This window comes from Hylaeus anthracinus, unplaced genomic scaffold, assembly GCF_026225885.1.
Source record: "Hylaeus anthracinus isolate JK02 unplaced genomic scaffold, UHH_iyHylAnth1.0_haploid 5, whole genome shotgun sequence".
NCBI lineage: Eukaryota > Metazoa > Arthropoda > Insecta > Hymenoptera > Colletidae > Hylaeus > Hylaeus anthracinus.
In genome coordinates, this window is record NW_026535322.1 from 6,249,110 (window position 1) to 6,263,463 (window position 14,354).

Consider the following 14,354-nt stretch of genomic DNA (forward strand, 5'->3'; position numbering starts at 1 on the left):
CCTATTACTCAGCCGGAGCTTCCCTGATCCAACCGCTAGATGGCGCCGCCGCTCTCTATCCTTCTCGCACGGTATATCTTTCTCTCTCGCACAATTTCAGCCGTAGGTGCGAAAGAGAAAGATATACCGTGCGAGAAGAACAGAGAGCACCGATTCAAATGTTGCATCTACCAATCGCCGAAAAACGTTTATAACTATTTAATTTCAATCGAAATCCTATCAACACCGGTTCTTTAATGTTGCTAACGATCTATACTATCTTCCACGAGTACCAAGGTTCATTATTTACACGCAAAAAGTTAATAAACAATAGAACGAAGCGAATATCTCTAACACTCTGAGTTTAAGATATTTATAAACTCTTTTCTATTAATGTTTAATTAGTTCTCCAACTCCATTCCATTGATTGAACATTTAATTGAGACTTTGATTACATCATAAGAAGAAAGGATGAGTTTCTCATTTATTTAATCGAACAGAAACATATAACGGATAATTAATTAACACGGTTGCATTCGTTACAGATAGCTGAGCGGGGATCGTTAAAGTGCAATTATTCATGCGCCACCTCGGAACACAGCAAACTGACATTATGGATCCCTACGTAAGTATACTTCGTTTTAAATTGTTAGAACTCGGTAGAAAGTCGTCGCTATTGGCAGAAAGGGACAATACAAGAACTTTTCGATCGATTAATTCATCTTGCAAGGAAATAGTTGAAGCGAAGTGGAAGCATTAATACAGCGACAGCAATAATACCGAACACACGCTTCGGTGAGTTTTTAATCAAAGATTTCACGGGTATTTGCGAGAACGTTTAAGTCCTATAAACGGAATCCCCAGCTTGAATAGGAAATGATTGAATTCACAGAATCATTAGTTAGGTCATTGTTTACTCCAAATGGAAAATATCCATTTCCAAAGAATACATTCAAAGAATCCAGATCCTCACGGTGTTTCGTCACATAGGAAGCTCCAGGATCCTCAGGGTATATCCATTCCACACACCTCTATTAGTATACAGGGTGGGGCATTTAAGACGGGTCACCTAGATAACTCGTTTATTTTTAAAATTAGAAAAAAATGTTCGAGACGATAACGTGGACCCTTCTGTGCACTCTCATTCTACAGATACCCTAGTTATTATCCAGGAAATTAATTCAGGAGGTGAGGTACGTCCGATTGATCCGTTGGTAAATTTACACCTCGATGAAATCCAAACAGAGTCCTTTCCAGGGCAAATGGTGTCGCTATTGTTCGACGTTCGAAACGATCGAATAAATTTGCCAACAGTACACTGATCGTTTCAATCGCGCGCCTAATAAAGCGAATAGAGGTGGAAGAGGTGAAAGTCTCTAATGCGATCTGGGAATTCAATTCCATTCATTTGTATCGTCAATAATGTAATTGTTCAACGACCTCGAAATATAGTAATTATTCAAATTTTTTAAATATCTCATCCTGTACCATACCACCCCTGACAATTTTAATATTATTGTTCTCCGTTTGAAATTGTTATTTTTGTATTAACGCGATTGAATAGAGATCTCTTCAAGACCAAGAAACGCAATTAAATATTGACGATCATTGAGCCATGAACTTTATGAATATCGATGAATCTTTACGTACCTAGATCGATCAATCTTGATCAATCTTGATGAACATTAAAGATTCGAGAAGTACAATTTTTAATATATTAGTTTCTCGAACCATTCAGATCAGAATAAATAATTCTTCCCTTAAACCCTCGGTACTAATAAAGTCTACTCAATAAAGTTGCGGACCTTATCCTAACTTTCAGCTGAAACAAAAAATTGTAATCATCCATACCCCTGCCAGCTGTTCCTACCCCGTTCTCTACTCCGTGCCTAGCATATTTCGCGCCAGATATTCGTTGCGCAGAGGGTTCGCGTGCAATTAGCCAACCCGTGTCCGAAAAGTCAGACGTCTGTTTTTGATGGGAATCGTAAAGATGAAAGAACAGACTCGAGGCTCTCCTGTCTCAGATTTATTTGGGTCCTTGTGGTCTCAGCTTCCGGCGCACTTGGCCTAGTTCGTCTGTTAGGCTGCGCAGGCTGGCTTTGATACGTTGAAATTGATGTCGCTGGTAGGTTTGTATCAAGAATTCGAGGACAATGACTACTGCCGCCTCAAATAAATTCATTCGATGGCGGACAACGTTGGAATCACTCAGATTTTTAATCATTTCTATTCATTTCTTTGTTCAAAAGTCGGTAGGGATTTTGTTAAACATTTGAACAAGCTTTACTTTTAGCAGATACGAGGCGTTTATTATGAAAGCGATAATGGGACCATCTGTTTTAAAAATAAAGATTTGTACGTAAATAATCCTTAAACGATATGTTGTACGCTCCTTTTTAATAATGTAGTTCGCAAGAGTATAGACATTTAAGAAAACAGCTCATTCGTAGAAAGATAAATACTATCGTAATAATTGATGTGTACACCCTCGGCTATAAGATGCAAAAAATTATTCCCTATTTTTTTAAGATTAAGAAATCAACAGGGAAAGGAAAAATAAAATGAAATGGAAATTTTCTTTAATTGCAAGAGGGATGGATGGAGTAATGGATGGAAAGCTTCGAGTCGTTTAATTTCCAATTAGCATAGATTCTTAGTTGCTTTCAATTCAGGTACTTGTTTCCTTTTGTTAGTCTTTTATGAGATGTTAACGGAGGATCGTCTCACCGTAATCTTCTTTTATAGTCTATAAAAGGTGTTGTACGTGACATCGTTCCACTTCCACGCACGCCTCGTACGGTTCATATTATTGAAATTCTTTGAAGTCTTTCGAAGATTCCTCGGCTTCGTTCGAAGTACTTGGTAAACTTTTTCTATTTGCTGCACGAGGTTTTCAGCATCATTTATTGTCGCAGAATTAGTCGATCGAAATCGTCAATTCATGTTAAATTTATTTTATTTATTTATACGAAGCACGTGAAATTTATTTCCCATGTATTTTAATTTTAATTTTCTACGTCTCCTGCTTTCCTTATTTATTTAAATTCATTCTGCTTATAAAAACGAATCGATCAAATTCCTCGACACTGAAATGTAAAATAAAATTCCAAAAATTAATCGAGTTGTCTTTCGAAAGGCTCAGTTGGCGCACTCACGATAGAAAAATAAACCTTTGTCGTTCTTCTGCATACATTGTGTTGACACAAAGCCGACGACTAAGCTCTGTTGGGTCCGCAGCGAAATTGCATATGGAGTTTCCGTGTTCTCGCTTTTTGCGCGGCGCATTCTGCGGTCTCTTTTGAATCACGTCGATGATCCGAGTCGCGTTCCAAAGTGAAACGGATTGCAGAATTTCAGCGATTTCCGGTTCTATTCGTGACGATTCGAGGTCAGAGAATTCGATAGTCCATCGACCACATTCTCTAAAAATCTGCAAAAAAACATTCTCAGAAAAGGTCTCCTGAAAACGGTTTGCCTCGACCTTTTATTCGATAAAAAATTAATGGAAATTCAATATACTAAACAGAATGGTTTTCTGTTTACGGTAAGAAAAACAATTTTTATAAAAATGTGTGTTTCTGTTACTAAAAATATGGAATACTTCGGAAAAGCTTTGCAATAGATTTATATTCAAAAATTCAATTTTAAAAGAAATTAAAACAATTTCTAAATACTACTTGAAATAGCTTTACGATAATTTGACTCTGTCAGATATCGAGAATTCGTAAAAGAAGTGGGGGGGAGATGGGTCATTTAATTAGAAAAGTTCTGATGTTGATGAATAAACTTGTAAATTGCAATTGGCTTCGGTATTTTTAATCAAGCGTGAAATATATCCCTCGAGAAATGAAACCGTTGAAATGTTAATAAATATTATTTTCATCGCAATGAATCAAAATAAAATGGCTTTCATTCTCTCAACCAGAAAATATAGAGAGAGATTTCAATTATTACGAGACGAAATTGGTTTGAAAATAAACAAAAATATTGACAGGAATGTTTCATCGTTTCAACGTTCGATCGCGTAATAACGTTTATCCTATCGATACTATAAAAAGAATGTTGGTGAATCTCGACGAATGTCGATAAATATTCACGAGTGCTCATAGATGTTGATGAACGTTGATAAATCTTCACGAATGTTGATGAATTTTAATAAACCGTAGAGAAATCTCGAGCATTAGAATAAATATGTTTATGCAATTTTTATTTATTTTTTTAAGATTATTTTTGTATCGTTTCAGGAGAACATTGATTTCAATCATCCGAGCAGCCATCATCTCCAGAGACACATACTGATGAAGAAGGAGAATGAGTGCAACGTAGAAAGGACTTCAGGTGAACGAATGTTTGCATAAAGATTATATAAACAACATCCCCTCTAAACATTTTAACAAATGCACCTCCCAAAAAAGAAATAAAATTGTTGTACGTAAGATCATTAGAGACAATTTCTTTAGTTGAAAATGCCATTATAATTATTCAAAATTTCCTTAAATATTTCGATATTTAATTTAGTCGCATTTATTATTTGTCAATTAATTTCACGCGACGGAATAACATTTTCTTTACACCGAGAGAATAAAAAAGAAAGAAAAGGAAGAGGAGTTTAAATAAAATTCATGGGGAAATAAGAATTTCAGAATATCAACAACAAACATAATATCCTGACACTTTCTGTATACGTCGGCATAAATATTAGATAGAAATATAAAATATCACAAACAGTGCCTGCAGCCAGTAAAATATCCGCTTTATCTCGTATGCGTGAAACTAGAGCATTTTTCATGACATTCAATTTTGATGCATTGGTTTTCGAGGTAAATAATTTTTGTTATACTTCAACCTGAATTTGATACACTATCGAAGTTTACAAAATTATGTAATTATATTACAGCTGTTGTTTTTAAGGGTGAATATTTTTATTCTGTGTCAAACATATATTTTTGTTGCTTGGGATCTTGAAGACATTCCTATTAAATTACGTTGATACAAAAGTAATGATTTTAATGTTGACGAAGGTTGACAAATGCCGATAGATGTCGCACAATTTTGATCAACTTTGGCAAATCATCATAAATCTTGATAAAGGTTTATAAATCCTGATAAATATTCTGCTAAAACATTTTAATTTTCAGAAAAATATTAACGAAATCCTAAGTTTTATGATTTCATTTTTCATAGAGAATTCTTTTTCGAACTTATTTGACTTCGAAAAGGAGGAGGTCACTCGATTCGACATATCTTTCTTTTTTTTTATCCAGAAGCCTGAAATGTAATTAGAAAGCGACGAATCCTGACGGTAGAAATTTTGCTGGATTTCTAGGAAACGTGAAATTCGCCAACTGTTACAATTAACAATCGACACTGGCGCGAAGTTTGCAACTCGAAGCACTTCTACTTTTCTCCACGATTAAATTTAGTTTCGTCGTCCTGTGCCTGGAAAAGGTGGGGAAAGTTTATATCCCAGGCATTTCGTCCAATTAGCGAGCAGGGAATGGATCACAGTCGTATCGTTGTTTGATTATCGACGAGCTTTCGCAAATTCCATGAATTTTCGAATCCTGTGGAAATTCTCTTCGTGTTTCTGAAATTAATATTCCTGGTCACGGCGACATCACGTTCAAATGTGCATTTTTTGTATTCCGTGAATGTAATCGATTATTTTGGTATTTTGTACATTGGAATAGTTTGCAATTATTACAGCAGAACGTGTGAAGTTATGGAATTTCCTATACGACAGAACAATTTTTACCATTTTTAATAATTTTAGAGAACCATTAAGGAATTTCATTTTTAATATTAATAGAATACATCTGTCGATGACATTATCTTTCAGGTTTAACCATTAAGGACTTAACGGCATCTTCTAGGCGACAGTGCCATTTTTGCCATTTTTAATATCTTGTATATTAATAGAATACACCTGTCAACATAATCGTAATAAACGTTTCAACGACACTATCTGTCAGATTTAATTATTAAGAGACATTTGTCACTTACTACTCGACAGTGCCATTTCTACCATTTTTAATATTGTAAATATCAATAGAATTCACCTGTCAACAAAGTGATAATGGACCCTTAAAGGACATCATCCATCAGGTTTAATTATTAAGTGATTATAATATAACTTTTTATGTAACAGGGCCATTTTTACCATTTTTAATCATACATAATGAAGCGATTCCTGCGATCGATCCGCTTTCAGCAGGGGATTTTGGCGATCCTCTAGATAGCCTCCATCCGGGAAGCTCGATATTTATTTTGGAATTATAATGCAAACGTCCAGTATTTTCTCGGAAACGTGGACTCCACTATTTACTAAGGAAATAGAAAGCGTCCAAAAATTTGTAAAATTGGTCGTTAAAATAATTCCAGGAAAATTGACGGACAGAAGAGTGAAAGAATAACCAAAATTCCTATGAATATTGCGAACAAATGAAGATTACTAATAGAAAATTGTAATCGTAATTGTGATTGTAACGTACATGGGATATCAGATATTTTATTTCAGTTTTGTGTGAAAATAATTTTTGTTTTTCTCTTATTGTATTTAATTAATCAAAAATAAGGTCTATTAGAATTAAAGAACAAATTACCGAAGCTTCCTTTGAAAAAGATGAAACGAACATTTCTCCACTTTTCAAACAATATTCTGACGCAAACGTCCAACCACGAGTTCGGCATCTTTTTTTTCGCCTGCCAGAAGGGAGAAGCAGAATTTCTCTGGAAATGCGTTTTAAAGAGGAAGCGAACTTTACCAAAATAAAACAAGTTTGTCGGTTTTTGATGTATAAGGCAATATATTAAATGGCAAAATCTCATTTGCGTTGAATACAAATTAATCCATATGGAGGATATGTCATTTTCAAATAATTCGAATTAAATTTGATTAAATATTCATTGACGTTGGAAATGGATTCTGTATAGCATATATTAATCGACCTTAAAGGTCTTTTGTAAATGTGAAATCATCATCAAACGTGACCAATGATAATTTTCTGAAAGGAATGATCGTGATTGAAAATGAAATGAATAATTTTGATGGATAGGTACTTTAGGATTTCGAAATTCAATAAAACAACTCTAGTGTGCAATTGAATTTCACGAAAGAAAGTGAATTTTCAGTTGGCGTTAAGTCCATTACTTCTCCAACGCAACGGTAGCTGAAAACTGCTGACTAATTGGCCATCCACGCGGCATCGATTTTTCATTAAACGATTAGTATCGAAATATGTGCTCTGTCACGCGATACGCTGTAATTTAATTGTCGCTCCAATTATTATACTAGAGACTTTGTTCTTTTACGGGCCACTAGTACCAGCCACGGTTCCTTGGTGTTGTCTACTGCTAATCTAAATCTAATCTCACTTTACACTTTACACTTATTATATCTACAGATTGTTCAAGAAGTGTTGTTCGTCACGAATGAAAATTTTCAGAAAAATATTAACAAAATCCTCGTTTCCACGATTTTATTCGTTTCTGAGAAGCTTATCAACTTATTTTGTTCTACGTTCTATCGAAGTAAATAAATCGTTTGACAGCGTTGGTTTGGCACAGAATTTCAGCAAGAAATTCAACATAAAAATTCGCGACGTGCAGTTCGTTTCGTTGGCTGTAAATAGTTTCCGCGAGACTTTCCGAGTTCGGAAAAGTAACAGTCACGCATCACCGTCAGACTTTTACACGGCCACGGAAGCGATATTACGTCCTATATTGCCACGGGGTTGCTACGTTTCCGGCACGTGCGGCCTACTTCCGATTTCAGAGCGGAATTACCGAAACGGAATTGCTAGTCTTTCAATTCTTGGTTCGCACGCGTAAAATAGGTTACCATTGTGAAACTAGGCGCCGAGATCGAGTTGGGGACGAATGACTGGTTCGTGAAAAAGAATCCAAAGAAGGTGCTGTGAGAATTATATTTTAGAAAGGTGGAGCAAGTGAGGAAATTATTATAATAAAAGTTGGACATGTTCCATGGACGTGAGTCTTGGTTTTATGAGGCTAATAATTAATTTTGATATTTTTTAAAATCTTGATTCGAACGTTACAGCGATTCGGAAAAAAATATGGCAGGACTCTTTGTTCCTTCCTTTATGAAACCAAAATTTTATACATGTGCGATTGCTGTGGAAACGACTCGTAACAAATTAAATTATGGGCTCTTGATTTCACGAGACTTCGATGCTCTTTGATGCTTTTTAAACATCGTTTCGAATGTTATCCCGATTCGGAATAAATGTTAGTACTTCTCACCCTTTCCTCTATGAAACCTATATTCAAGAAACTTTTGGAGAAGTTTAATAGATAATTGATGTCATTAAACGTGGTGGCTTGCAAGCAGGAACGTTCACCTCTGGCTGTCCCAGAGCACGATAGGTCGCAAAAAGAGAGGCATCGATGCAAAGTGACCGCGTGACTGCATAAGCAAATGCTTAAATGTGATTTCGGCCCGGACACACACGGTCCAGCCTTAATGGATTCCTATTCCTGTAACGCTAGTTCCGAAATCGTGTCAGACATCAAATAGCAGGACCATAATTTTCAACATTAATGCTGGACCAACTCTCCATAATTATAAGAAAATAGTGGGTTTTCCAAAAGTAGCTTCGATAATTTTAATGCAGATTATAACAAAGTGTTTATATTCAATTTTTTATATTATCAGGATTAACATCATTGTATCGTGGTTGGTGATTTATGCTACGTGACAATAAATACAAAATATTTCAGAATTGAATTTATATAATATTAAATAAAATGAATATATTTAATTTTATATAAATTCATGTTTCGTCAGTGCTACAGGATTTATTTACAATATGAGCTAATTTTTAATCAGTTGTCGAAGTTATATAAGTTTATTTCTAATGACCTTTACCGTGTCGAATATATCTCCATGATACTAATTTTTCTTACAAAGATATTTAACCATTTTATTTTAAACGATATATATATATTTAATTTTTAATTTATCTGGTCTAATTTTCCTCGCAACCCTTCCGTGTACTCCTACAGAATAATAATTGTTCAAGAAAGTAAATGATCATAATACGTGTATGCCTAGTTGTGAACACAAGCAAACATTCACAAGGCTGGTGTCCTGTATTTTGGGACACAATACTCTGCTGGAACTCGACGCCACCTGGAGAACTCGCTGTTATGCGCTGTCCACCATACATAGCTGGCTTTGATAGTGAGGTAACGATTAAACTTCAAATGGAACCTCTAGTCTCTCGAAACATTATCTATACAATGCATTTTCAGTATCAACACTTTATCTACCGGGATATTTAGAAGCAGTCTTTAATTCAAAAAAGAATTTTCCACAGTAGCATATGCCAATCTAGGCTGACAACAATTTGTCCATACTGTTACTAGGTAAATTGAAAGCAAAGTCTGTTTCCAAACACCGAACACCGTAAGTAGACAGCCATCGACACAGTAAATAAATTCGAATAGCTAAATACCGTGATTAAAAAGCCTACAAATAGGCTCCCGGTAAATAAAGTGTTGAGTTTATAGTAGAATTTTCTGTATGAATTTAAATCACTCCCTCTCAGCCACTTAATTACATTAGTTCGCCAATATCATTTTCTTCACCTTCTCGATCCACATAATCACAATTTTGAATACCGAAAACTTGCAGTTAAATTAACTTGTACGCGCAACAACAGCGTCTCTGTCGCAGTTTCTCGCGTCGACATTAACCAACCGCGGGATTACCCAATAATTCCACAAACACTGGAGGGCTTTTCGATGCTACTACGTCGATGCGAACTATGTCGTTGAAGTTAGAGTCCAGTTAGAGCCCTTCAGGACATAATTGGATATGCACGTTCCGTCGTATTCGAGATATAAATTCTCATCGAGTATGCGTTTCGCAGGCGAATGCATCGAGACAGTGCATGCCTGACGGCCAGTGGTTTTGGAACGACGCTACCAATGCCACGTGGACCAACTACAGTCAGTGTTATCCGGATTCGTTGGTACCCTATGTGATCAAGGATTTCGACAGCGAAGGAGGCAACAATCAAACTTTGACTATGGTGAGTGTTGTTTACGCAAATTTCATAGGTGTCAAAGAAATGTTTAAGGGATATGTTTAGAGTTTTGGAATAATCCAAAAATAAAATAAACGGTATTAGGAAGAGAGGGGTATAATAAACGTGCGTAGTTAATATGAAATAGGAACATGTAAACATAAAGATATTTTGTTACACGAATTGTGTTAATAATTATGTAAATGTTTCACAATAAATACAAATACAAGTACAAGTATAATTGAAAACTGTCGACACAGCAGATATTCAAACAGCAGAATTCAAAGAAACTCGAATCGTGTCCTTATCCGACTATTAGTTCCTAAAATAACTAATTGGATACCGATTCCTCTCAATTTTACGTTTCAACTTGCTCACAGGAAAATAATTCCTCGCCCTGAAAAACATTCCATGGAAAATACTCCTGAAAAGATAATAACATTCCTACGTGAAACTGTTGGAAATCGATAGGAATCATACCAGTGACGTCGATCCTTTTAAACAGGAAGCCCCTTCTGGCGCTAATTAGACGTACACCACCGCTATTTTCTCCATGTTTATCTACCCTCTCGTTACCATTAACGCCGTCTTCGTCTGTCCTTCGCTTCGCCCTGCGAGCTTGTCACAAGTTGCAGACGTAAAATAAAATCGAATCCCCCAACAAACTTCTAAAAGCCCTGTACTGAAAATAACAGAATGACAGCGGACGTTGAAAGCGGACCATTAAGGTTCTTCTTCGTGTTTTCTCCCCACGGAAATGTTTCCACGAAATTAACTTTTCAGGGAGAGAGATTGAATTACAATTAAAGAGATTGAAAGTTCCCAGACGCGGTTACCAGTTTCTGATGTCCGTCATTTCACGAAACGATTATGCCAGCGCACAATTAACCTTTCGGAAAATGGAAAATAATTGGATTGGACAAATTTTTGTTGCAGAGATTCTTGCCGATACTGAAGACCGTCTCAACGGTCGGTTACACCGTTTCCTTTTTCACTTTGGTGGTGGCGTTCTTCATTTTGGCACTGATCAAGTAAGTATCAGCCAAAGATTGACGTCCGAAGAGCTGCGCACACCTAGGATTAACAAACGTGGACCTTGTGGATTTTTTTTTAAACGATAGTTTATAATTTTATTCATCAATTCTGTGAGTATTCGTTTGATGAGGTTGTAACGTGTGAAAAGAATACAATTGCACGAAGTGTATCATTTTATTTCGAAAGTGGGAGCATCTGGATTGAGCAAGTGATGTGATGAATAATTATGAATTAAAACTGAAATATTACGTATTTGGTATTGAAAAGTGGGTTCGTACGAAAAGGGCCCCATCGGGATTCGACATTAAATCATACCACAACCTACTAGTAATTTATTTATTTCACTTATTATTAAGTATCAGTTGCTCGATATCACATGTATAGAGTGGAGCATTGAAATATTCGCAAATAGAAGCAAAATACCAACTACATATTTTAAATTTACAAATGAAATCCTCTAGATACTCCAATTCAAAGATAACCTCGTGCAAATAGAAATTACGCTGAAAAAATCAATAATTTCCACTTGAGTGTGTGCAGCTCCTTAAAATTAAATTTCCGATTCCTCTATCTGTCCCAGCGAGAATTTTCCGCAGCGAAATGCATTGCCGCTCGTGCAGCAAAGATTCCTGTTCGCTGTCTGCTCGTCAGCTCGTCCGCTTAAACAAAATTTCGTCCTGGTCAGCGTGCAATCTTTTCAAAAAATTCTGTGTACGTGTCCCTTGTCGTCTCACCCGTTCCCGCCGCGACAAATCTGTCCGTCGACGTCTCGAATCGTCGAAACTTCGGCTCACTACTCCAAGTTTCTCCCGAATTGGACGTAGGAAATTGCGATGTCCCCGAAACGTCCTCCATATGCACCTGTTCGCCTCGTTCATGCTGAGAGCGTTCATGGCTCTGATAAAGGGCTTCTTGTTCGTGTCTGGGATCGGCCTGGCGACGGATATGACGTTCAAGGATGGTAAAAACTATTGGCTGGGAGATGAGAACAACGGTAGTTGGCTGTGCAAGGCGTTCACCAGCTTGTGGCAGTATTTTATACTCGCCAATTACTTTTGGATACTGATGGAGGGACTATTTCTGCATAATTTGGTGTTTTTCGCGCTGTTCACCTACGCCAACTCCAATATTACTATCTACGTGTGTCTTGGATGGGGTGAGTTGATAGATATGGAATTTAAATAGGAGTTAAGGAGGATTAAGGGATGTACGTTCGATGTTGGATGTTGGATAAGGTGTTTTGAGTATTGGGGTGTTGGGTATTTGGTAGAAGATATTTGGTACAAGATGTATTGCAGTTGGAACGTTAAATGAGTATTATGTTTTGGATATTCAGTTTTAAATACTGGATATTTGATATTTTTGACAGAATATCGAGTATCGATTATTAAGCGAAGCAGTGAATGTCGGAAGTTAGAATATTAAATATTTGATTATTGTTAATTGGATACTTGGTTCGAGTACTTAATGATATATACTATGTACATTTTATTATTGAGTACTCAGAAGTTAGATCTCGCTTTCTTTAAACTTCTTTGAATCTTACCACCGTTCGTTTTACAGAAAAGTAAGCACCACAGTTGAACCTTTATTACGTTAGCTATCACCCCAAGCAAACGAAATTAGTAATAGAGTTTCACTGGGTCTGATTCACAGGCCTGCCAGCAATATTCGTGTCTTGTTGGATCGTGATGAGAGTCATACTCGAGGATAACTACTGTTGGACCACTCACGAGAACCGTAATCTGTTTCTCATTATTCGAGTGCCTACAATGTTGTCTGTTCTGGTAAGACTGCTTAGGATTATGTTTCCAATCATCGTACTGTAGCAATATATCGGGTGTTGGTTATTGGATATCCATTATTATCTATTGAATTTTGACTATTAGTGGTTCCATACTGAATTTCAGGTATTTAGCCTCGTGCATGTAGCCTCGAGTATCAGAAATTGAATATTAATTATTGAAAATTGGGGTTTGATTATCAAATTTTAAATATTATAGCTCGGATATTGGGTATTCCATAGTCGATAATTAGTGTTAAAAATTGGATACCGAGTTTTCATCATTAGAAATAGAATATTGAATATTCCTTCTTTTAAATCATTAAAAAAGATTAAGAAAGAGAATTAAAAAATAAATACGTCGCTATATTGTTACAAAATAATTTTTATAAATATTAGTCATTTTGTGATTAACATACTAACGTATATTAAAAAAAAAATCATGTCAAGTCTATTGCAACTAGTGCAAATTAAATAAACATTTCCGAAATAAAATTATCCTCATTTCTAATTTCTAAATTTCCCATTTCTAAGACACTTAACGAAACAAGAAATGCAAAACAGTTCTACTGCAATTTATCTGTTATGGTTTGCGAATCGCCACAGATCAATTTCGTGTTCTTCGTGAACATAGTGAGGGTTCTCCTACTGAAGTTGAGATCGACGGTATCCGAGGAAACTCAACGATACAAGTAAGCTTCGTTTTCCTCCCTAACGACTATATTAATCACCCTGACGTATTTAATCCGACCTTGAATAGTTCCTGGAAATTATATCCTCCATACATCCCACCACCGCTTAAGCAGCTCACGAGAAACTTGCGAACGATTTCAGGAGATGGGCGAAGAGCACTCTGGTCTTGGTGCCCCTCTTCGGGGTGCATTACACCGTTTTCTTGGGGATGTCTTACAGCATGGGCGTTAACGAGACTGTTGAGGTCGCCTGGTTATTCTGTGATCAATTATTTGCGTCGTTCCAGGTACTTCATTTTATTACACCTTTCTTGAGCCCACTCTTGATAACGAGTTCCCTCCATCTTGGTATTTAATTAATTTCTTAACTTTTCCTTATGTTTCCTTTATCTATACCATTCTTTCTAAAGCGATGTAGCCGTAGAAAAATTTATTTATTTAAGAATTGAAGAAAGTTCATGCAGCGAGCGTTGGACAAATTTAGGCCGGAGGAAATATCGTTCAAAATAAACTTCTTTTCAATGTTTCACTATGATGTCATAGAACATTAAACACCGTTAAATTTTGTATTTAACATTTTTTCAATATCTCTCATGCTTTCAGAGATATCACCAAAAATATAACCAGAATTATTTCCAAGGGTTGCTTCCACCCTTAAAACCATTTTCATTACAAAATGGAAAAGCCCGCTGTAACTATATCCCCAGGAACTTTATTTCCGTATAAATTCAAGTTTTTTCGAATCTGTATCAATTACTGAACATTTCACAAAATTAATTTCTACACCGAATAATTGCATTTTATTTTCACCAG

General features: G+C 36.0%; 1 protein-coding gene across 5 annotated transcripts in view; it reads left to right on the plus strand.

The window, feature by feature from the left end:
• LOC128895278 (parathyroid hormone/parathyroid hormone-related peptide receptor-like) overlaps positions 1 to 14,354 on the plus strand; it is a 38,358-nt gene that overhangs the window by 21,170 nt on the left and 2,834 nt on the right. For 4 of the 5 annotated variants that reach the window (XM_054157744.1, XM_054157741.1, XM_054157740.1 and 1 more), the window contains 9 exons: positions 525 to 604; positions 4,227 to 4,320; positions 9,056 to 9,189; positions 9,876 to 10,037; positions 10,968 to 11,062; positions 11,891 to 12,222; positions 12,723 to 12,853; positions 13,456 to 13,541; positions 13,684 to 13,828. In XM_054157744.1, the coding sequence (XP_054013719.1) occupies positions 560 to 604; positions 4,227 to 4,320; positions 9,056 to 9,189; positions 9,876 to 10,037; positions 10,968 to 11,062; positions 11,891 to 12,222; positions 12,723 to 12,853; positions 13,456 to 13,541; positions 13,684 to 13,828 (1,224 nt within the window). In that variant the 5' untranslated portion in view covers positions 525 to 559. The remainder of the gene's footprint in view (positions 1 to 524; positions 605 to 4,226; positions 4,321 to 9,055; positions 9,190 to 9,875; positions 10,038 to 10,967; positions 11,063 to 11,890; positions 12,223 to 12,722; positions 12,854 to 13,455; positions 13,542 to 13,683; positions 13,829 to 14,354) is intronic. The other variant, XM_054157743.1, reaches the window with a different exon arrangement.